A 23,724-nucleotide genomic window follows, 5' to 3' on the forward strand; every position below is an offset into this window, starting at 1 on the left:
TCATCATCCTTTCTTCAGAGTCAAATCCAAAGCAAGCCAGCGCCCATCACACAATCTTTGTTTCTGACTCTTTTCCCCCTCTCACAATGACTCTCTCCAATGGCTCCAACGGCGCAAACGGCACTAGCAACGGCAATGGAGCTCATCCTAGCGCTAATGGCTTTCACAACGCTGCTAACGGCGGTGCTAACAATGGCAGTGCCAATGGTGGCGCTGAACACGACGCTGGCCGCCCTCAGGTAGATGGTGACATCTCTTCTGCTATCGCTGTCATCGGAGTCTCTGGTAGGTTTCCGGGTGATGCAACTTCGCCTCGTCATCTCTGGGATCTTCTGAAGGAGGGGAGGAATGCTCTGAGTGATGTTCCTGAGAGCCGTTTCAACATCGATGGGTTTTATCATCCTGATGGTGGAAGGGCGGGGACGTTGAATACCAAGCAAGGGTATTTTCTGAAGAGTGATGTTGATAAGTTTGATGCTGGGTTCTTCTCTATTACGCCCGAGGAGGCGAGGGGAATGGATCCTACGCAGAGGATTCTCCTTGAGCTGGCCTACGAGGGCCTCGAGAATGGTACGTCATACTGTTGTTTTGTGAAGCCGGTTCTGATATTTCCTAGCTGGTCTAAAGATCGACGAGGTCGCCAATCAACACATGTCTTGTTACATCGGAGCATGCCAGCATGATTACTGGGATCTTCAAGCCTACGACATGGACAGCGCACCCAAGTACACCGCCACCGGCACCGGTCCAGCTCTTCTTTCAAATCGCATCTCGTGGTTCTTCAACCTCAAGGGCCCCAGTGTCACCATCGACACCGCTTGCTCCTCTACGTTGACTGCCCTGCACCTCGCAGGCCAGAGCATCCGAAACGGCGAAAGCGACTCTGTGAGTTCCATACCAAGTATTACCAGGAACTAGTTCTAATTTAGCAGGCTCTCGTCGGGGGCCTCGGTCTCCATCTCCTCCCCAACTTCGGCGTCTTCATGTCCTCCATGTCCTTCCTCAGCGCCGACAATAAATGCCACTCCTTCGATGCCTCAGCCAACGGCTACGCCCGTGCAGAAGGTGGTGGCTTCGTCGTCCTCAAGCGTCTTGATAAAGCACTTGCCGACGGCGACACCATCCGTGCCGTTCTCCGAAGCACGGGCAGTAACCAGGACGGTCGAACCCTCGGAATCACGCAACCTTCTGCTTCTCGCCAGGAAGAGCTCATCCGTGCGACTTATGCTTCAGCTGGTCTGAGCTTCGACAAGACCAATTTATTTGAGGCGCATGGAACGGGCACCAAGGTCGGTGATCCAATTGAGTGCTCAGTCATTGGAAATGTATTTGGTAAGACGAGAGAGAAACCTGTTTATGTTGGCTCTGTGAAGAGCAACATTGGACATCTTGAGGGGGCGAGTGGTCTTGCGGGTCTTGTTAAGACTATTTACAGTCTTGAGAGTGGTGTGATTTCTCCAACTTATGGGCTTGAGCACGTTAATCCGAAGATCAAGCTTGATGAGTGGAAGATTAACATTCCTACCGAGGAGATCAAGTGGCCCGCTGGTCTACGACGGGCCAGTATCAACAGTTTTGGTTACGGTGGTGCCAACGCTCATGCTGTTTTGGATGATGCGTACCACTTCCTCAAGACTCACAACCTCAAGGGCCATCACAATACCAAGGTCGAAGGTGTTCTCAATACTGGCCTGATTGCCAATGGATCTCAAGACGTTATTGAGGGGACTGATAAGAAATCTCATCTCTTCCTCCTCTCATCCCACGAAGAGTCTGGCATCGCCCGTCTCAGTCAAACCCTCCAGGCATATCTCGCTGAAACTTCAGCCCGCAAACTTCCCGAGGACCAATTCCTCCACCGCCTCGCCTACACCCTCTCCGAGAAGCGCTCTGCTCTTCCCTGGAAGACCTACGCCGCTGCTTCCACCATCGAAGAGCTCCAGCAAGCCCTAGACGGCGCACCCGCCAAGGCCGCTCGCGTTCCACGATCCCAGGCCCTCACCTTCATCTTCACAGGCCAAGGAGCTCAATGGTTCGCCATGGGCAGAGAACTCCAGAAGTACCCCGTCTTCCAGCAATCTCTCCACGCATGCAGCCAGTACCTCAAGGACTTCGGCAGCACCTGGGATCTTGTTGAAGAGCTCAACCGCGATGCGAAGGAGTCTATCATTGACCTTCCCTATGTCAGCCAACCTTCCTGTACTGCTCTCCAGCTGAGCATCATTGATCTTCTTGCGAGTTGGGGTATTCACCCTCAAGTCACTGTTGGTCATTCTAGTGGTGAGATTGCTGCTGCTTATGCCAAGGGTGCTTTTGACAAGGAGGCTGCCATGAGGATTGCTTACTTCCGTGGTCATCTTACCGGCAATATTACCAAGACTGGATCCATGGCAGCTGTCGGTCTTGGTCCCGATCGTGTGAGTGAGTATATGAGCCGCGTTACAGCAGGCAAGATTGTCATCGCTTGCATCAATAGTCCCGCTAGTGTCACTCTCTCCGGTGACGTCGAAGGCATCGATGAGGTCCTCACATTCCTTCAAGCTGACGACATCTTCGCCCGCAAACTCCGCGTCACTACAGCTTACCACTCTCACCACATGCAGCAGATCTCAGAGGAGTATCTTAACTCTCTCTCCGGCAAATGGGAGCTCAAGCCTGGCAATCCCAAAGTCCGCATGTTCTCCTCCGTCTCGGCCAAGGCAATCGATGGCACTGAACTTGGCCCTGCGTACTGGGTTGCTAACCTCGTCAGCCCTGTCAACTTCTCGGGGGCTGTCACTGCTGCTGCTAACGCTGGTGCATTGGGTAAGCGCAAGACCTCGGGTAAGAAGGGTAGTGCGGATGCTATGGTTGAGATTGGACCTCACGCTGCACTCCAAGGACCTCTAAAGCAGATCCTCGATAGCATTGGTGATAAGGGTGCCTCGCCAAAGTACTTCTCTGCCATCAAGCGAAAGCAAGATGCCATCCAGACTACGCTCGAAGTCGTTGGTGAACTTCTCGTTCTCGGCCACCAGGTCAACATTCCTCTCGCCAACACCTACACCGAGACCACCTCCGCACTCGTTGATCTCCCTCCCTATGCTTGGAATACCGCTAACAGCTACTGGCACGAATCCGCCGCGGTAACCGCCTACAAGCAACGCAAGCATCCTCGCCTCGAACTCCTCGGCGTCAGAGATCCTCGCTCCACCAAGGCCGAGCCCGCATGGCACAACTACCTCCGCATCTCGGAGCAGCCGTGGATTGAGCACCATCAGTTCCAGAACACCAACATCTACCCCATGGCTGGTATGATCGTCATGGCGATTGAGGGCCTGCGACAGGTTGAGACGCGAGCTGATGTTGAAGGTTATACTATTCGTGATGTCAACATTGGCAGTGCTCTTGTTGTTCCCCCTGACCAGACTGTTGAGACGAGACTTCAGCTTACGCCTTGGAGATCTGGGCCGAATGTATCGTGGTCGCATTGGACCGAGTTTACGGTTTCGAGTCGCAATGAGAGCGGTTCTTGGACGACCAACTGTACTGGTCTTGTCAGCACGTCTTATAAGCATGATACCAACAGCACGTTCTTGGACGAGGAGGCTGCCGCCAACGCTCTTCTGAACCAAGAGTACAAGGACATCTCCAAGTCTGACCTTCCCAGCGTTGACCCAACCGTCTTCTACACCAAGCTCGACGAGTCGGGCTTCAGCCTCGGCCCAGCATTCCGCGGTGTCAAGGAACTCAACCTCTTTGATCACAAGGCTCACTTCTCCATGGAAGTCATCGACACGAAGGAATTCTACCCCAAGAAGTGGGAGCCCGCTCACCTGATCCATCCCGCTGTTCTCGATGTCTTTGTCCATCTCTTGATCTCCAGCACCGGTGACGCCGCCGAGATCAAGGCCCGAGTCCCCGTCTCGACTGCTTCTCTTTACATCTCTGCGGACTTTGACTCGACTGGCGGTACCAAGTATCATGGTTTCAGTACTTCCAAGAAACATGGTGCGACCAACATGCTGAGCGATGTCATTGCATTTGCTGAGGGTGGATCCAAGGCTTTGATTGCGCTCAAGGGATGCAAAACTGTGCCTTTGAGGGGTGCCTCTGATTCTTCTTCGGGTGATGGCCAGCCGCTTGGACATGTTCCTGTTGTTCCCAAGAAAGTGGTCGATGTCGAGATCTCTGATGCTGCAACACTTGGACAGTTGCTCACGGGTACCGACTTGGCCTCTAAGCTGGCCAGCTACCTGTCTCTTCTGGGCCAGAAGCGACCTGGACTGAGAGTCCTTGAGTACAGCTCGTCTACTTCAAGCACTTTGCTCAAGGCTCTCACTGCACAGGCTGAGGATCTCCAAGGTAGTCTCTCCTCTGTTGCTCTTACCACTCCCCTGGACGGACCTGCCGATGAGTTGACTTCTGTCCCTGAGACTTGGAAGAACAAGGTTCGGCAGGAGAAGCTTGACCTCGCTCAGGATCCCAGCACTCAGGGCTTCGAGGACGTGGCACTTGATGTCATCATCCTCGATGTTGAAGACCAGCAAGGCGATATCTCACTCGTCTTGAAGAACGCCAAGAAGGTCCTCAAACCCTCTGGTATTCTGCTGATCGCCAATCACACTGCCGCCATCTCAACTGACCTTCTCACCTCTACCGGTTTCACCTCGACTACCGTTTCAGACCTCATCATTGCGCGACACAAGCCCGAGACAGAACCCCCAGTCCGCCGAGTCCTCGTCGTCACTCCATCTACCACGTCCCCCGGTCTCGGCCGACTCATTACACAGGCTGAGAGTGACTTGACCTCTCGGGGCTACGAGGTCGCCAAGACAGACTTTGGCAGCATCCCCGAGCAGGCCACTCCATTCTTGACCCTGTCCGCCCTCGACATAGATGCTCCTTTCCTAGAGGGCTTTCATCACGAGACGTTTGCCAAGCTTCGCTCGCTCTTCCTTGCTTCGCGAGGTACTCTCTGGCTGACTCTCGATACTGCCTCTCGAGGCCTCGTCAACGGTCTTGGGCGGACCATTCGTGCCGAACACCCTGACATATCCTTCACTACCCTTGGTCTCGATGCATCCGCTGCCCTAGATTCCGCCTCGAACACCAAGACCATCTCATCCATCATCGATAACATCTCTCGCAAGACCTTCGGTGAGACCTCAGACTCCGAGTATGTCATCCGTGATAACCAAGTCCTCATCGAACGCCTTATTCCCAACCCTGGCCTCAAAGCCCTCCTCGACTCCTCCAAAACTGGAAACAAGCTCTCGGCCGTCAAGATCCCTCTCAAGCAGGTCGCCAAGCCTCTGCAGCTCTCGATCCGCGATCACGGTCTCCTCGACACTCTCGAGTACCTCTCTGTGCCTGATCTCCCTGAACCTCTTGGTGACAACCAGATCGAGATCGAGGTTGGTTCTGTGGGACTGAACTTCCGAGATGTCATGGTTGCAATGGGTCAGATGGAGGATAGCACCCTCGGTATTGAGTGTGCAGGTGTTGTCGTCAAGGTTGGCGCTGGTGTGCAGAAGTTCAAGGTTGGTGATCGTGTCTTTGGTATGCATGCAGGTTGTTTCCAGACTCGTGTTCGCGTCGATCCTCGTACTTTTCAGCGGACACCTGATAATCTGGGCGATGAAGAAGCAGCTTCTTTAATGTGTACCTCTGCTACGGTCGTCCACTCCCTCATTGATGTCGCGCGTCTTCAGCGCGGTGAGTCAGTCTTGATTCACTCTGCGGCGGGTGGTGTTGGTCAGACTGCCATTCGTCTCGCCAAGCACCTTGGCGCTGAGATCTTTGCTACTGTGTCGTCTGAGAAGAAGAAGCGCCTTTTGGTCGAAGAGTACGGTATTAAGGAGTCTCACATCTTTAATAGCCGTGACTACTCTTTCGCTGATGGTATTCTCCGTCTCACGAACCAACGAGGTGTCGATGTAGTCATCAACTCTCTTGCTGGTGAAGCCCTTCGCCGAACATGGCTTTGCGTTGCACCCTTCGGTCGTTTCATTGAGCTTGGAAAGCGAGATATCTACGACAACAGTGGCTTGGACATGCGTCCGTTCCTCGATAACATCACCTTCTCAGGATTAGACATCTTGACACAGGTCATTAGCTATCCTGATCGTTTCGAGGCCATCGGCAACCAGGTTGTCGAGCTTCTGTCCAAGAATGCCATTTCGCCTTTAAACAACCTTGCACGATACTCTTTCGGTGAGGTCTCTAAGGCTTTCAGGCTGATGCAGAGTGGTGGTCACGTTGGTAAGATCGTGCTGTACCCTCGACCTGATGACATTGTCCCAGTAAGTCTCCGCTCAATTGCTCTCTATTAACGCGTGCTAACTCATTTCCAGGTTGTTCCTGATGGCCTTGAGAGCTTCTGTCTGCCTCATGATGCCACATATGTCCTCATTGGTGGTCTTGGCGGCATTGGTCGATCCGTGACGCGACTTCTCGTCCAACGAGGAGCGCGTCATCTCGTCTTCCTCTCTCGATCGGCCGCTTCGCGTCCTGAAGCCCAGGCTCTTCTTGATGAAGTTCACGCTCAAGGTGTCCAAGCCAAGGCATTTGCGGTTGATGTCGCAGAGAAGTCTCAGCTCGAGCCCGTCATCAACGACGTGAAGCAGAGCTTCCCTGCCATCAAGGGATTGATTCACTGTGCCATGGATCTAAGAGTAAGTCATCCTCGAGATCGCTTGTATTCACTCACTAACGCGCTTTAGGACGCGGTCTACAGTAACATGACAGCTGACGATTGGAACGCGTCTCTCCGTCCCAAGCTCCTCGCGACGCGTAACCTTCACGATCTCCTCCCTACCGATTTGGACTTCTTCATCTGCCTGTCTTCGATTGCTGGTATCATCGGATCTCGTGGTCAGGCCAACTACAACGCGGGCAACACGTACCAAGACGCGCTCGCCCACCAACGCGCGGCTTCAGGACTCGCAGCCACCAGCATCAACCTCAGTCTCGTCGTCGGTATCGGTGTTTCCACAGAGCGCAGCGAAGTCTTCCAGCTTCTCAAGGATGGCGGTCTGCTCGGCATGGATGAGAACGATGTTCTCAACATCATCAAGGCCGCTATCTCAGGCCGTACCCCCACACAGGTCGCTCTCGGCGCGTCTACCGGTGGCCAACTCGACAAGCTCGCAGCCAACGATCCCTACTGGTTTGCCGACTCGCGATTCGCAGTGCTCAACCAACTGGATCGTCAAGGCACTGGTGCTGTCGCTGGTGGCCAGGACTGGAAGAAGCTCATCGCCGCGGCTGCTTCGCCCGATGAGGTCTACGAGATTGTGTTACAGCAGCTTTTAGAGGGCGTTTCCAAGATCATCAAGGCTGATGTGGAGGACATGGATTCGCGACGGTCGCTGCCTGCACTTGGCATTGACAGTCTTGTCGCGATTGAGATTCGTACTTGGCTATTGAAGGAGTTCCAGGCTGACCTCTCTGTCTTTGACATTGTCAGTAATGATCCTCTGACGGGATTTACCAAGAAGGTTATGGCCAAGTCTGCTTTAATTGCATAAAGAGTCTTATCGAGAGTAAAAGTTAGTTGCTTGATATGACCAGATCAGTTCATTTCTTAGTTCGCTTAGGGTATTTTCTTATTTCCTTATTTTTTAAAGATAGAACGCGTCCTTAATTATACACATTTACAGTATACTATATAAAATCCTATATTAAAAGTCCTTTTAATAGTTATTTACTACTTGAAAGATGTAATTATAGTGAAAAACGCGTTTATTATTCTGTGTACGCGCTTTGCAAATAATCATTCTAAGTGAAATAGGGTAGGACAGTTACAGTTGAGGCTGCATGACATCATTTTCCTTAGCGGTTTTAGAGGCGGTTTCTGTTAAACCGAGCCGAGCCGTTACCTATCTTATCACCGATTTCTCTCAATCTCTCCATTAGTCCCAGAATGGCTAGGCATGAAGTCGCGAAACAAGTGGATTGACAAAACTACCGAAAGGCTCCGTCCGAAGCCAATAAGTCCCGTGTCCGGAAGAGCCCGTTTCGGGGGCCATGCACATTGACCTAAAGCGACAAAAAGAATTGGGTAAATTGGTAGCAAATCAGATGGCGCTTTGATTACTTAATTTGACGCCCTCTCAATATCCAACGTTTCCTTGATCCCCGATCCGAATCTCAAGTAAGCATTGGACGATGATAGTCCGGCCAGCATTAGGTCAAGATGTGGATGCGATGATTCCAAGATCACCAACATATTTAATTACTGACAGCTGAGCACCGCCTCCATCTCAAAGTATAAGCCATTGGCACATCAGAACAGTCTTTGAACTATCATTTCTTCTACACCAACATCTCCACCACTGCCCGTCATGGCTACCGAGCTCAAAGAATACCTCGTCATAATCCCTGATCTTCCTGACGTCCTGGCCAAGCGACAGGTCCTCCTCAAGCCTCACAACCAAGACGCAGCTCCCCTGGTCAAAGCCGGCCGCGTCCCCTTCTTCGGCAGCACCCTTGCTCATCACAGCGCCGAAGGCCAACAAGTCGCCGAGAATGGAACAGTCATGATCATCAAGGCTGAGAGCGAGGAGGAGATCAAGGAGATTATTCGGAAGGATATTTTTACGATTGAGGGGGTTTGGGATTTCGGAAAGTTGTCTATTTGGCCTTTCAAGAGTAAATAAGTTGATCATGGGAGACGCGCCTGTTCACGTGCAGGGTTTAGCGGGATGCGGCCCGAAAATCAATGGCTTTGCCCTTTCTCTTCCGTCAGTTGCAAAAATCTTGATGTGATATCAGGTGCTATTGGTAATGCTATTGGCATGATTTGATGTCAGCAACATATGAACAGCCCAAATGTAATGCGAATGCTCGGATCGGATCCGACGAAAAAGGTTCCGACCAGCCTCCCGATAGTCAGAGCAATCGGAGGCTCCACTGGGCCTTACCGATTTGACCAAATTTCAATGACTTGAGGTTTTCGGTGTTGGCCAATTGTATTGCAGTGCGCACCCGGAAACTTTACATCTCAAGGTGACGTTATTGAGACTTGAATTGGCAAACATGCACCCCAACAATGATACCCATGTTCACTGTTTTCATCAATTCTGCTACCTCGGCGCTGACATCGGGGACTTCTCGCGATAAGATAAGCCGCCGAGGATAAGGGTGCCGAGAGCTGCCTGAACTCAACGTGACAAGGGACTGACATTCATAGTTGCTATTTTTGGGCTTGCCGAGAACATAGTTAATTATCTAAGTTATACCTGCGCTTGAAACGCTGCAAACCCAATCAGCCCTGCAACAGTTCGTCCTTGCGTATCTTGCGAAGCTTGCCAGCATGCGTAGTCGTCGAGATAATTCCTGGGTGGCTCAGAAGTTTGGTGGAACTAGCATTGGTAAATTTCCAGACAAGGTCAGTTGCATCGCTCTTTGTTCAACCGCTTTGCCATAGTGACGAATGCTGACATGAGCATGGTAGGTTGCCGAGATTGTAAAAAGGTACAGCTGAGCCACTAGCGTATCAAGGTCGCCGGCTAATCTTGTTGCAGTGCGAGGCTTGGAGGTGACAGACCAGCAGTGATATGTTCTGCAAGAAGCTCAGGCAAGAAAGTCTTTGGAACAACGAGCAGGTGAGTCAAACAACCAGATAACCTCGCACCATCTCAAGCTACTAATCACGATTATCAAGGCTGCTACAAGTCTACCGGACGCTGAGAGGCATTGTAGCCATAACTCAAGACCCTGACATGCAAGAGTTACTATTCGACAGACTTCGCAGTATCATTCGAGATATCCGTGACGACCAAGTGGCCACTGTCCAGATGTATATCTTGAGACAGGACATCCGTGATGACACAATTCGACAAATCACGGCAGATTGCCAAGAGCTACTTGATTACACATCCGCTGCCAAGCGCTTCAACCTCGACATTAATGGCAAAGCAAAAGACAAAATGGTCAGCTTCGGCGAGAAGCTGAGCTGTCGACTCATGGTTGCTATGCTACGAGACAGAGACATCCCAGCGGAGTACGTCGATCTCTCCGATATTGTACCCAGCAATAATCTGGATCAGTTGAGACCCGACTTCTTCCACGAAGCTGCAGCAGTCTTTGGGAAGCGAGTCGAAGCTTGCAATGGGAGAGTCCCCGTCATCACTGGTTTCTTCGGCGCTGTTCCGGGGAGCCTGATAGACAGTGGTATTGGAAGAGGATATTCTGATCTATGTGCTGTCTTAGTGGCGATCGGTTTACATGCAGAGAGGGTACAGATCTGGAAAGAGGTTGATGGTATTTTCACAGCTGATCCCAGAGAAGTTCCTGATGCTAGGTGCCTCCCTTCGATTACTCCGTCAGAAGCAGCTGAACTTACATTCTATGGATCAGAGGTCATTCATCATCTTGCACTGTCTCTGGCAATCCAAGCAAAGCCTCCAGTTAGCATATTTGTCAAGAATGTGCAGAAGCCGTGGGGCCAAGGAACTGTCGTTGTTCCCACTGATGGTGATGACACATCTTCGTGGCCGATCGACTACCTAGATCCTTCAGACTCGGACAGTACTTCTTCCACAGCACTGCCGAAAATGCCAACTGCTGTCACTATCAAACGAGACATCACCATCTTCAACATACTCAGCAACAAACAGTCCATGTCTCACGGCTTCTTCGTCAAGGTCTTCACCATTCTGGCCGAGCACGATATCTCAGTCGATCTAATCTCCACCTCGGAAGTCCATGTTTCTATGGCAATCAACAGTTCCAACATGGATCCTTCCCAGATCAAGAATGTTCAGTGCAGGCTTGCTGAAGAAGGAGAGGTCAATGTGCTGCCTGACATGGCTATCCTGAGTCTCGTTGGTGCTGAATTGAAGAACATGACTGGGATTGCTGGCAAAATGTTTGCCATTCTGGGGGAGCAGGATGTCAACATTGAGATGATCTCCCAAGGTACGTTAACTGTAGCTGAGTCTTTGACAAATCGTGTGCTAATATGTTTTGGTGATAGGCGCTAGCGAGATCAACATATCTTGTGTGATCCCGGATAAGGACGCCACTAGGGCTCTGAATATGTTGCATGATGAATTATTTACGAAGAACGCCATATAGATTATATCCGTAAACAACCAAGCACGCGGTTTCTTACTTAAAAGAGCTAAAGTAGGTAGTTATTATATCGGCGTCATTGTGGAGCAAAAATATATGTCAAGTGCTGTTGGAGTGTACAATACGAGCTGTTCGTACCGTCATTTATTGTCATGAGAGCCGGAGCAATCCGGCTTGATTTTACTTCCTCCTTCCAATTTAATCGTAATCAACTTTCGGCTTTTGGATGTTAAATACATCTTTCTTCACGGTGATTAGAGGTTTTCTCGATAACTATCTATCGACACTGACATCTAACCCGACGATCTTCTGGATGCTTCCTGATTCCACCAAGAGGATAAGCTCCTGTATGTGGTCACCCAAAGCGCTTGTACTGTCTATAAGATTAGGTCATGCTTTCTAAAACCAAGAATTAGATCTTAAAGAGTCCATATATGGCTAGTCTTTATGCTAGACTTTAGAGGAATCACAGTCTATAAAAGATGTAAAGACACAATCTCAATCTATTTTATAAAGTCTAAGGTAAAGAAATAATCTATTATATCCCATAACAATTCTGAAACTTTTCGTTTGCAATCAGCCATCCAGCAACATTAACATAAGAAAAACGAACATAATCCTCTAGTAAAGAGAAACAACCGTATCGATAATCAACTCTGCAAAGTGCACCAACTCCTCGTTATATCGGGGGAAGTTGTGTCCACCACGATGTGTCATCTTCCTCGCCATATCGGGATCAAACAACTCGTATACAGACTCATCGACGAATGAGTAATGATCCTTCAAACCACGGACATGGACAGAAGGTACTGGGATCTTTTCAGGGATATCACTCGGTCTCCATCGAAGGAGGAGATCAACAGGAAAGTCAAGCTCATCCTTGACAGCGTTGATCATGTCATACTCAATTGAAGTGTGAAGATCCTTCTTCCAGTCCAACTTCTTGCCGTGAGAAACGTCAATTCGTCCAGGGAGGTATGTCGGTTCAAGAGTGTTCTTCTCTGTAAGATCCCAGCTGACCACACCATTGTCAAAGGAGTGGGGAAGGAAGGCTGATGTGAAGATGGCCATCTTGAAAGGGTATGGTGTATCGGGATGCTCAGCTTGGTGCATGAGAAGAAGAAGGGCGGCCATAGAACCCCCCTGGGAGAAGCCCCAGACTCCATCAAATGGACCGTCTGACTCGACGTAGGCAGCTAGACGCTCATATGCCTCTTCGACGTCTTCCGGGTAGGGAAAGTTGTACCAGCTGTAGTTGGGCTTGGGGACTTGCTTGAGATTTGCTGGTCTTGTTAGCTCCGTGAATACAGTGGAGACGGACTTGTTGACACTTACGGAGCATCAGTTCTGTGGGTTCCATGCCCGCCTCGAGGAATTCGTACTCCCAGTCACTTGGCAGATGAGCAGTGATGGGCTCCATCTGTTGTTGGAGAACCTCTACGCTGAAGGCGTACCCGTGGAGACAAAGAAATCTCATCTTGATCGGAGATAAATAATATTTTGAAACAGAATTGAATTGAAGGTCAAAGGATGCTTGGGGTCAAAGTAGTGAATTAGATGAATGTTGGTGAGTTGCTGTAATTGATTATATTTTAGACCTTCACCAACCTTTTTATTAACCTTTTCTTCCTTTCGTCCGGTCTCCTCTATACGTAGTATACTGTAAGTAACGGCAGAACTTGGTTTATTCTCTGTAAAGGTGTTCAACGCTGTTTCACCATTGAGTAAGCCGTATGTGATGCATACCATCCGAACCACTCGGAATGCCTCGCTAAGATCTGTAAGGCAACCGCATTGGTAAGCTTGACAATAGCGGGACTACCGGAGCCACAAATGCAAGGATGAATCTAGATCTGGCCACCGAGAGGCTTCCAGAAGCTTGTTCTATCGATCGGAAGACGTACGGAAGCTTGCAGAAGTGGGTCGAAGGATCGGAGGTTGTGCTGGCCACTTCGGAGGTTCGAGAATAACACGGGTAGGTACTTACACTGGGTTATCTCTTATGAAAATGAGATCAGATTACGTTTTTGACATGAAAGATTGACTAATTCTTGAAGTTGGCTGCTGTTGCTGTAGTATGCCCTCCCTGATGATATTTCTCTTTACTCTCTTACTAAGCAATCGTCTCCCATGAGCCAACGCCAGACTCTGAGAGCGCTTCACAAACATATTCTATCCCGTCCCCAGTGTATTTTGATTAGCTCTTCTGGCAAATTGTTTGTAGCAGCAAGACGAAGAATGACGACGACGACAACGGCCCCTGCGTTGCCAACGCCCATTCACGATGGCCTTGGTAATGGTACTACATATGGTAAGACATTGGGTTCAGCATGTCTTAATAGAGTTCTACTGACTTAACACAGAGAGGAGTATTCCCAGGCCCGTCAATCCGTTCTCGAATCGTGTACCTGGACGAGAAATCATAACGGTCCCCAACTTCACGCTCGAATCTGGTGTTGAGATGCGAAATGTGCCAGTTGCGTATATGAGCTGGGGCAAGCTATCACCAAAGGCCAATAATGTCATGATCATTTGCCATGCGTTATCTGGGAGTGCAGATGTCAGCGACTGGTGGGGCCCGCTTCTTGGACCTGGAAAGGCGTTTGACACGGACAAGTTCTTTGTCATCTGTATGAACAGTCTAGGAAGCCCATATGGAACCGCCAGTCCTGTGACAGCCAAGAATGGAGACTACTCGGAGGGATGGTACGGGGCTGACTTTCCTGCAACTACTATCCGAGATGATGTTCGGTAGGTGATATTTACTGAGACAACCACAGTCACCCGCTAAGTATTGCAGGCTTCACAAGTTGGTCCTAGACAGACTCGGAGTTCGAAAGGTTGCTGCTGTCATTGGTGGCTCTATGGGCGGTATGCACGTTCTCGAATGGGCGTTCTTTGGTAAAGACTACGTTCGTTGTATTGTACCAGCTGCAACGTCAAGTCATCAAAGTGCGTGGGCCATTGGCTGGGGTGAGGCACAGCGCCATGCCATTCGAAGCGACGTTAAATACAAGAATGGTCGTTATGGCTTCGATGATCCGCCCATTCTTGGACTGGAAGCGGCTCGTATGACAGCATTGTTGACGTATCGAAGTCGGGACTCCCTTGAGAGGCGATTTGGGCGCGATACGGGAAACAAGAAGAAGGTGAGCACCTAAGCTTCGTGAGAAAACTGGGTCTAACAAAAGCTTAAGGCAAAAAATAAAGGCAGCGAGACATTGCCGAGCAACAGTACACCAATTCATAGCCAAGGAGGGGCCGATGAAACACCTGTAGCCTTTGACCGTGCCGACTCCAACTTCGCGGCCCAATCCTATCTCCGCTACCAAGCCAAGAAGTTTTCCGACCGCTTCGACAGCAACTGCTACATCGCCCTCACTAATAAGCTCGACACTCATGACCTGGCTCGGGGGCGAACACGGACCATAACCGAAGCGCTGTCACTGATTGAGCAGCCTACCCTTGTGCTGGGCATACGGAGTGATGGGCTGTATACGCTTGCGGAGCAAGAGCAGATTGCACGAACCGTGCCAAATGCCAAGTTGAGAGAGATTGTTAGTGACGATGGGCATGATGCCTTCTTGATCGAGTGGAGCCAGTTGAACTGGTTGTTGGTTGGATTTCTGCATGAGAGTTTACCGGATATTATGCAGAGAGCGGCTCTGTAATGTGAGGACAGTATGAGTATGTAGATTACTACACATATCTATCATGATGCACCGAGAGAAGATAAGAGTGCCTTTGATGAAGCTGCGGACAATCTGGAGCTGGCAACATGCCTAGCCTCCGTCTCGCTTTCCTAATTGACTAGAGATCGCTAAACACATGAGACACATATACCGCCCATGGCTCTGACGCTCCCCACGTTTTGCCTTCACAAATTACTTTGTTTCTGTCACTGTGAACTCCGACACGCACAGTATCCTTATTGGTCGGCTATTATCTTGAAGCAAATCGTCCTGTATATTGCTCCTGTATTGTCGTTCGGTATCGTGGCAATGGCTCAAAGTGTCGGGATCTGGTAGCCGATTGATAGCGAGTGTCTTGCTCCAGCGATATGACTGGACATTGTCGGGAAGTATCGAGAAAAAAGAGGTCGTAGCGTCGGAACGCAAGCGCATAGTAGTCCGCAACAAAGTTCAGCAAACGACCAACACGCCACGTCGACATTTTCCCAGGAGATATCTTTTAGGCAATCTAGATGGAAAATTCGAACTACAGAAATAGCACAAGTACTATATAGATAATTAGTAGTTGGTGTCAAGAGAAGAATGCTTGAGGGACTTACGGAAATCCCACGCAGAAAACAGCAAGCAGAACAAAGCGCTGCCGACGGGCCAGCTTTAGCTTCATCACCACAGGCAAGGGAATTGCTATAATTATTATGTCCGTCGCGATGTTACCAGCTGCAGTGATGTACCACATTGGATGTTTCGGAACGCATTTGCCCTGGATAGCTGGGTCCCAGAACGCCGCTACAGGTGTGCAAATGAAGATATTAAGGAATATCTGAGAAATGCTCCAGGTTGAAACGAGGACCATAGCAACGAGAAGAACTGTCCTCATCTTGTTTGTGGCGAAAGCGCGGTAGTATTGGCAGAGGAGTGTTGTTTTGATCGCACCTAGAGATACGAGGTAAAGGATGATGCTGACGTAAAATACCTTTTAATGGTATCAGTAAGTGAGCAAGTAAACCTTCTAGAAACAAACCTTGAAGCAATTCCTGGAATCGTCCTCTGTCAAGAACATTTGGTGTCTACCAAATCCATATTTAATGCCTATTGTAATTTAATTTCTCACCCTCGCCCGTATTGAGACGGAATTTCCTCATACCTAACAATATGCCAAATGAACATGAAGTGATAAAAACCTGTTATTCTCATACTTAGCACCCGGCCTGGTCTCTGGTGTTGAAGCTGGGACTGACCATAGACAATACAGCCCAAGTATCGTCGGCACCGAATTGCTTTAGCAACACAGCTCGAGTATACACACGTAGAAGCACAACAGTAAACGTCAGCAGCAGTAATGGTAGAACAACACCCAGTAAGAGCGGTGTTCGAGTATCCCCCTCTTTCATATTAAATGCCAATCAAGTTGCTGTACAGAGTATAATTGCCGCTGATTGAAAGGTTGAAAGTGGTAACCCTCTGAAATTTGTAACCATTGACCGACGACAACATTACCAACTAAAGGTCTCTAAAATAGAGTTAAGCCATTATGCAGCCTACCTAGTAATACATTCCTAGCCCAAGCCACAAGCCATGCCTGGGAAGTTACAGGCTTAGAGTTAGTAATGCCGCTAAGCAGGCTAGAACTTCAGAGACCAACCAGGATTAAGAAAATCTGTCTAGTTTATCATAAAGATAAGATAATTATATCTGCTAATACTTATTATAGCTAAGATAATTACGTTAGAGGTAATACTGTAAGGGGGTAGGGTTTGTGGTGCTAGCATTAGCTACTAATTCTATTAACTGAAATTAAACGCAAACCGCACTTTGGGCAGCACAGCAGCTCTCCTACGGAGTATAAAATACCTCAATTTAAGCCTTCAGCTCATTTCCACTAATGCTCTTACTGAACGCCACAACATGCCAGCTGACATTTAGCTGTAAAGATCAACATAAACTAGAGGTTAACGAGGCGCACCCTAATACATATTGACGTTTCCGCATACATATCGGTAATGCATTACGGTCTTGTATGTGTCTATTCGTTAAGCAATGGAAAAAGCTGGGGGTTCTCACATGCCATAGCCTCTATTTGTTTCTGCCGTTGGTCTAATTGAAGAGATTGAGCAATTTCATAAGGTAAGTAGGTATTCTATAATAACGATTCCTGCGTTACTTCAAAAGATCTGACATGGTCGGACCGACCATGTGGAGAAACATGCTAATTGCCCTCGTGTGTCTCTGCAGATCTTTGAGTTTTAATAGAGGGTGGGTTCTATTAATGACCTAGAACGGAGTGGCTTTGACGCTTTGGTAGCCGAACCAGTCTGCCGGTATTGCCGTCTGGGTATACGTTTCATTTCATTTAGTCGGCTATTTCAACATCCCGTAGGATGAATCCAAGCCACTCGGCCAAAACAACACATTGACCTTTTCCCTCTTTCAGGCAGAATAGACTCTGTAGCCAAATCGTGGGGGTATATAAAACACATAGTTTCCTTTACAAAAACTAGGGTAATTGAGAGTAACTTCGTCCTTACTAGATTTGGCATAAGAATAACAATCTTCTAACTTGGTTATCGGGAAAGAGAATTGCCTCTACTCTGTTTTAAACAACTCCATGATATCATAACCCCCGTTTGCAGCCGCAATATCCAACGCCGTCCGATGCTCCTGATCCTCCACTAAAGGATCCAGACCTTTACCTATTAAAAGCTTGAACCTTTCCAGTCTCGTGAAACAACTTCCTTGACATCGGTGACTGGCCACAAGATGAAGTAGAGACTGGCCATTTGCGTTAATAGCAGTCCAGTCCACACCCGCCTTTTCGAAGAGCGCCCATAGCACTGGTCGTCTTTCTTCCATGGCTTGTCTCTCAGACTTAGAGGTGTACCTGAACGGAGCCGGAAATCCCTTGTTGGAATCAGTTCTGGGCATGTCAACGTAGAGATCGCCCTCGCGGAAGAAAGAGAAGATAGGTGTCTCGCCCATTTGGTTTCGTGCATTGATGTCTGCACCTTTCGAGAGAAGCAACTCCATTGTTGGGTATACAGACCCTTGCCAAACCTCACCACCACGATCATCCACGAGTAGTTTCCATTCCCTCTGCAAAAGAAGATGCAGGGGTGTATTGCCATTTTCATCCCTTACAAAAATGTTGGCTCCTGCAGCTATGAGCATTTGGACAAACTCTTCAACTTTTTCCAGGCTGCTCAGATATCCAAATTCATTTCTATCGTCCAGCGCATGGTGTAGTGGTGGTCTGCCGCATTTATCGACCTGATCTAAAAGCTCTGGTGCGCGAGCTATAATGTAGTCGAATAGCGCCTTCTTGGAAAGGAGGGTAGATCCTATATGGAAGATATTCCGATCAAAATCATCTCTTGCATATAAGTCAGCGCCCCTATCGATCAGTGTTCGAGCTGACTTTTCATCAGCTTTCTTGAAAGCAACATGAAGTAATGGAACACCTGCAGTGTCCCTCAGATCGACGTCGAGAATCGGATGCTGGAGAATGAGGTCCAAGTATTTCCTTCGGACGCTGTGAGTAACCCTGGGGTTGGCACCATTTTTATTCCGCACATGAAGACTGAACTTGGCATTTCTCAGTGTCTTATGCGCCACTGTTGTGTGATGGAAGGGAGCATTTGGATTAGAGCCAAACTTGAGCAGTATCTCGACCATGCGGATATACGCCTCACAGTCAATCTCGCTCGCAGTCTCACTATCGATCTCGCTAATCACCATATCGAGAGGGTGTATCTCGCGAAAAGAGGCAGGGATGTCCACTTTGTAATACATTCTCCATCTTTCTTCATCTGGACAAGGCGGGCTTGATGGTCTGCAGACATTTGCATCTGCACCAGAAGACAGTACCATCTCTACCATACCAACATCTTTGGAGAGAATCGCGGAAGTGAGTAGGGAAGGGTCGACGATAGCTCCATGGTGTATCAGCATCTCGAAGATTGTCTTATTATCAATAACGCGTGCAAGACAAGATTTGCCTTCATAATCCACGCTATTGGGATCTGCACCAGCCCGTAGAAGCATCTCCGTAGCCTTAGGAGTCCACACAGGTTTCTCGATGTTGCCCAAACTGGCCATCAGTGGCGTGAGTCCGCCTGCATCTCTGCTTTCCAGGTACACGCCTTGCCCGATCAGGTAGGGAAGTGCCTCGCCTGTATGCCACCAGGGATGTTCCCCCCCTCGGGTCAGGACATGAAGAAAGTCGTATTCTGGTGGCTTCCTTTCACCCAGTTCGAGACCCTTTGATACTAAAAGCCTGATCACTGGCATATTAGGCTCTGTGGATTCACATGCAGCACGCATCAGCGAAGATATGCTCTGATACTCCGTCCTCCCAAGGCCGAGAATTGTTTCTGGTGTAAGCAAAGTATCAAGAAGCCTCGCCATGCCATCTTTTGCGAAGTTGACGAGAACGGGTTGTAAGTCTTCAGGTGTGGGGGAAACTTCGTTGATGTAGTTGGGAATAGCGTTATAGCACTTCCAACTCTTGAGTTTGCTTACATGCCACGGAAACTTGTAGCATTTGCCGCATTCACATTTCTTGTCGACAAAGTCTCCCTTGAATATCTCTTCTCGTCGTTGTAAGCACTGCTTTACCGCGGGCGCACAAGGCATCTCGCCTCCAACGCCCAAAGCCTTTCGTGCTTGTACGAGACACTCTACGGTGTAATCATGGTTTGGATGATAGGAGAGCCGGTGTTTCTCAGCGGGATATAGATGCTCATCCATAGCCAACTTAGCAGCCTCAGAGATGGCCATATCAAGGAGATGCCAGTTTGGTGTAGCGGCGTTGCCAATGATGAGATCCAAAGTTTCCAGTAGCGGTCCCTCGACTGGTGCATACTTGGGCCGTTTTGTATCATCAACAAGCACGGCACCTGAATCAGGGCAAGTCTGGGAACGAAACTCCTGCCAGTTCTTGGTCTCCTCTTCGATACATACACAACCACTCAATGCAGAGCCTTCGTACGTTTCCATTTCGACGACCGCACCAGCATTGATGAGAAGGTCAACGGACTGAAAGCGACCAGAGGCGCAAGCGTAGTACAGCGGGGCCCGACCACAGTTGTCTTTGAGGTTGAGTAGGTTCTGCAGCTCTTCCTTAGCTGTTCTTTCTCTGAGCCAATCCAGAAGAAGACCAATGGTGTTGCTCTGTCGACCCCGGGATGCGAGATGAAAGACATTCATCCCCTCCTTGGTAACCAGTGTTGCATCAGCACCGCGCTCTAGAAGCCTCCTTGTGAAGTCAGTAGAGTAAGTTGAACCGATATGAAGTGCAGTAATCCCATTGTTATCTCTCATGTTGACATCTCCAAGCTGTTGCAGCAGATACTCAAATAAGACGGTGTTTGAAGCCGGCTGCTTGTACTCGCAGAAGAGATGAAATGGCGTGATTCCTTGATTATTAGCTTTTGCAGGATCTATACCCAAATCTGTGATGCTTTGCAGAGTCTCCAGTGACGGTGATCCGAGGGATCCAAGGGCCTGGTTGGCATATTTTGACATCGCCTCATGCCATATTGTGTTTCCCTCGCGATCAGTTTGGAGAGGATCAGCTCCAAGCTCGATAAGATGATGTAGAACATCGAAATCCTTGCCATTGCGACAGTTCCGAATTGCAGCGTGCAGTAATGTCCGCCCTTGCTGGTCCGTCACATCAAATCGTGCCCCTAAATCTGCCATGACAGAAATAAAGCTCTCACCCTTCTCAATATCTGTGTTTTTCGTCATGTCGGCCTGCGAGAATCTGCATTCTACTGCAAGTTCCTTGACCAAATCTTCCAAGCTGACATGAACCCTATCAATGATGCTGAAGAGAAGTGTTTGGCCCTTGCTATCCATACCGTTGATATCAGCTTTTGTAAGCTCAATAAATTTCCTCAAACACGGAGGAGACACAATGCTGCAGGGGTCACCCTGCATAGACAGCCTGTGAACAGCAGCTTCGCCCCTTGTATTGTACAGGTTTGGATCTACTCCGTCCTGCATTAATCTCTCAAGAAGTTTTATCCCTTCAGGACTAGCAAACCCTTTTTCTGTGGAGGCTAAATAGTGCAATGCAGTGTTACCGTCATCGTCGACACTACGAGCATCAACCCCGAGATCAAGAAGCTGCATAGCACCCTCTAATGATGAGAGTGCCTTGGGTCCTCTGGCACATGTTCTCTCTAGCAACCGATAAAACATTGTTTTGCTCTCTCGATCCCTGATGTCGATATCCGTCTTGCTGAGTATTATCTTCATGATATCAATATCTTGGGAGGCGTGAAGCGGCGTATCGTTACGCCAGTTAATCGCAGTGATGTCCGCTCCAGCCTCAAGAAGAAGTTGTGCCATGAGAGGGATTTCCGCTAGATGAAGTGGCGTATTTTCTGCGCTATCGATATGGTTGACATTAGCACCTGCATTGATAACTAAACGGAAACACTCTCGGATAGCTTCATCATCAGGTGGATATTTGTTAGGAAAGGCTGAAGCTCGCTTGTAGCTGCTGTATGGATCTTTCGATGCACAGTAAGGCGCTGCCAGTGCGTGTAGAACGTTGGGTCCCCCCATTTCATCCCGAGAACCACTAAGCGCTCTGCGCTGCTTTATGCTCTCTGCTAGTAGTCTCGGCTTTGGGCGCAGTTGGCAGATGTTTGGGTCTGCACCGGCTTCCAATAGTATAGAGACCATCATGGGATCGACCTGCTTGCATGCCTGGAACAAAGGGGTTGGAGAATCAGCATGATCGTTGATGCCTGCCAGGCCAAGTTCCAAGATCGCCCTCATCAATATCAGGTCCTTGAAGCCATTGATAACCCAACTCAAAGCCTTGTTGGCCTGCTTTTGAGTCTTGATGGATGGTAGAAACAGCTGAGGAACTGTCCTATCGTCGACAAGAAAGGCCTCCTGAATGGGTAACCTCAAGCGAGGTGCTTTCTTGCTATCCTCCTGCGTTTTCCACGGGTCGGCGCCAGCTTCCAGTAGGCAATCGACGATAGCGGAACGTAGGTTGCCTTTTGTTCTGGCACCTCCACTTAACGCCCTGTGAAGTGGTGTGCATCCCCTACTGTCGTGTTCGTCCAGTTCGGCGCCATGCCTAACGAGCAAACGGACAATGTCTAGATTTCCGTCGTTCACAGCCTGGTGTAATGGAGGGTAATTCTCTAAGTATCCATGAAACTTGAGTGCTTCCTCGCCACAAAATTTAAGTAGACTGTCAATAAAACTAGTCAACCCTAGCTTTATGCCGAAAATCAACACCTCTGTTTCAAGGGGAGCTTCCGGATCACGGTGCCGTTGGAAGCCATTTTCCCAACAAGGTTTCTCTGCCAGAGTGGCTAGTAGCTTTACATGTTTTGGAATCATGAGCATTGAAAGGATTCTGTTGTTTGTTTCTTCCTGTGCGAAATCTCGCCTAGCAGCTTCCTTAGTGTGAACATACCAGTTTTGTACCGCGTAGTTCAAAAAAGGCGGTAAATCTTGGTTCGTTGACATAACAATCTCGATGACGCGGCCGTAATCCTGAAACTTGATCTTGTCCAGATGGCCTGAGTCAAGATATGATACGCAGAGGTTTGCGAGAAGATTGTGTGTCGGGCCAGGCTCAAACACAGAGATCTCGTGATCATCCGGAGATCGGTCAAGTCCGAAGAGATACTCAGTCAAAGAATGATGAACGACGCGGACAGTTTCGTCAGGAAGGACTTCCAGTAATGGTCCACAACAAGTCCGAACATAGTTCTTGATAGTTCCGGTATCTTGACCATATTGGGGCTGGGTTACTCTGATACAGTCGGATATCTCAAGAAGACGCAATGGTCGAGTAGCATGAGTGACAAGTTGCAAGACGAGCATTTGCAGTCCTTCTGGGAGTTCGGTACGGTCCGTATGCTCACTAAAGAGATTTCTATACATGTCCGATAGGCTGATGGGCATCCTTTCAATGCTCTCGAATATTTCCGCTTCAGATTCGGTTTGTAGCTCAGAAATTTGGTCCATGGCCAACTTGCCATATAGAAACAACCCATTGGCCTTCTTGAAAACTGTTTTCTTGACTGAAACCCTGGCCTCAGGCGATATCTTGGAGGCATCGAGTCGATGTTCAAGATAGGTAGATATATCGGGATTGATAGCTTTCTTATCTAGACGAATGTCCAAAAGCTTCAAGTTTCGCACGATCTTCCCAATCGTCGAAATAGGACGGCTTGTAATTATGAGCTTGATTCTTTCAGGGTGCATGTTGCCCAATTGATCAATCAACTGCAAGAAATCTTCCAAGGCATTACTGTCCATCTCATCCAGGGCATCGACAACGCAGTAGGCCCTGGGCATGCTTTTCAGGGCAAGTCGAACGAGATGCCACAGCTCAACCAAGGACAGATCGTCAACAAAGTCGAGACAGATGGGCGGAGAGATCAGATTCCTTATGGCCAGTTGTAGAGGAGGACTAAAAGGTAGGACCTGAGCGAGCCAGTCGCGGAGGGCAGACTCGGGGCGATGGTTGGATCGGATGGTGTGACGAAAGAAAAAGTACAGAACTGGGCAATCTTCGGATGAGAGGCGATGGATCAGTGTTGAGGCAAGGACCGATTTGCCCGTGCCGGGAACACCTCGAATCCACAGAATCCCATCATTGTGGCCATTATGCCATTGTTGAAATATGGGAGAATCGAGGAGCCACTGGCTAGTCCCCTTCAAATGACAGCTGCTATGCTTCTTCAGCTCACTACCATCTCCTTCATACCTGGTTGGTCTGAGCCAGTCATGCAATCTCTTCAAAGTGGCCTCATCTTGGGGCAGGATGTGAGACTGGTTATAGTCCGCAATAGCCAACCGATCGACGACCACGACGTCGTCTAGCGGAAGATCAAGTTCGTCCAGCAACATAGCGAATAACCCTAGGAGGTGTAGCAAACAAGTGCTTCGATTGTCAGTTTAGCTTGAAATCAGATAATTCTTTTGCATTTGTGCC

The 23,724-nt window shown here is 49.0% G+C and overlaps 6 protein-coding genes; 4 read left to right on the forward strand and 2 right to left on the reverse strand.

Moving 5' to 3' along the window:
* Window positions 1–86: 86 nt before the first annotated feature.
* On the forward strand, window positions 87–7,511 carry FFUJ_02105 (polyketide synthase; the record flags this gene model as incomplete). XM_023573799.1 has 5 exons in its annotated part: window positions 87–570; window positions 617–885; window positions 933–6,284; window positions 6,336–6,656; window positions 6,705–7,511. The coding sequence occupies 5 exons, from the start codon at window positions 87–89 to the stop codon at window positions 7,509–7,511; spliced, it is 7,233 nt and encodes a 2,410-aa protein (XP_023427265.1).
* An 816-nt stretch (window positions 7,512–8,327) lies between these two features.
* On the forward strand, window positions 8,328–8,642 carry FFUJ_02106 (uncharacterized protein; the record flags this gene model as incomplete). Its single annotated transcript, XM_023573800.1, has 1 exon — window positions 8,328–8,642. The coding sequence occupies one exon, from the start codon at window positions 8,328–8,330 to the stop codon at window positions 8,640–8,642; it is 315 nt and encodes a 104-aa protein (XP_023427266.1).
* A 656-nt stretch (window positions 8,643–9,298) lies between these two features.
* Window positions 9,299–11,064, forward strand: FFUJ_02107 (probable aspartate kinase; the record flags this gene model as incomplete). XM_023573801.1 has 5 exons in its annotated part: window positions 9,299–9,373; window positions 9,440–9,459; window positions 9,510–9,590; window positions 9,650–10,905; window positions 10,964–11,064. The coding sequence occupies 5 exons, from the start codon at window positions 9,299–9,301 to the stop codon at window positions 11,062–11,064; spliced, it is 1,533 nt and encodes a 510-aa protein (XP_023428755.1).
* Window positions 11,065–11,682: 618 nt separating this feature from the next.
* FFUJ_02108 (uncharacterized protein) lies at window positions 11,683–12,538 on the reverse strand (the record flags this gene model as incomplete). XM_023573802.1 has 2 exons in its annotated part: window positions 11,683–12,344; window positions 12,397–12,538. 2 exons carry the CDS (start codon window positions 12,536–12,538, stop codon window positions 11,683–11,685), a joined length of 804 nt encoding a protein of 267 aa, XP_023427267.1.
* Window positions 12,539–13,299: 761 nt separating this feature from the next.
* FFUJ_02109 (probable homoserine O-acetyltransferase) lies at window positions 13,300–14,732 on the forward strand (the record flags this gene model as incomplete). XM_023573803.1 has 4 exons in its annotated part: window positions 13,300–13,372; window positions 13,425–13,812; window positions 13,862–14,210; window positions 14,259–14,732. The coding sequence occupies 4 exons, from the start codon at window positions 13,300–13,302 to the stop codon at window positions 14,730–14,732; spliced, it is 1,284 nt and encodes a 427-aa protein (XP_023427268.1).
* A 2,604-nt stretch (window positions 14,733–17,336) lies between these two features.
* Window positions 17,337–23,639, reverse strand: FFUJ_02110 (uncharacterized protein; the record flags this gene model as incomplete). Its single annotated transcript, XM_023573804.1, has 1 exon — window positions 17,337–23,639. One exon carries the CDS (start codon window positions 23,637–23,639, stop codon window positions 17,337–17,339), a length of 6,303 nt encoding a protein of 2,100 aa, XP_023427269.1.
* Between the last annotated feature and the right edge of the window lie 85 nt (window positions 23,640–23,724).

Source organism: Fusarium fujikuroi, chromosome FFUJ_chr03 (assembly GCF_900079805.1).
Source record: "Fusarium fujikuroi IMI 58289 draft genome, chromosome FFUJ_chr03".
NCBI lineage: Eukaryota > Fungi > Ascomycota > Sordariomycetes > Hypocreales > Nectriaceae > Fusarium > Fusarium fujikuroi.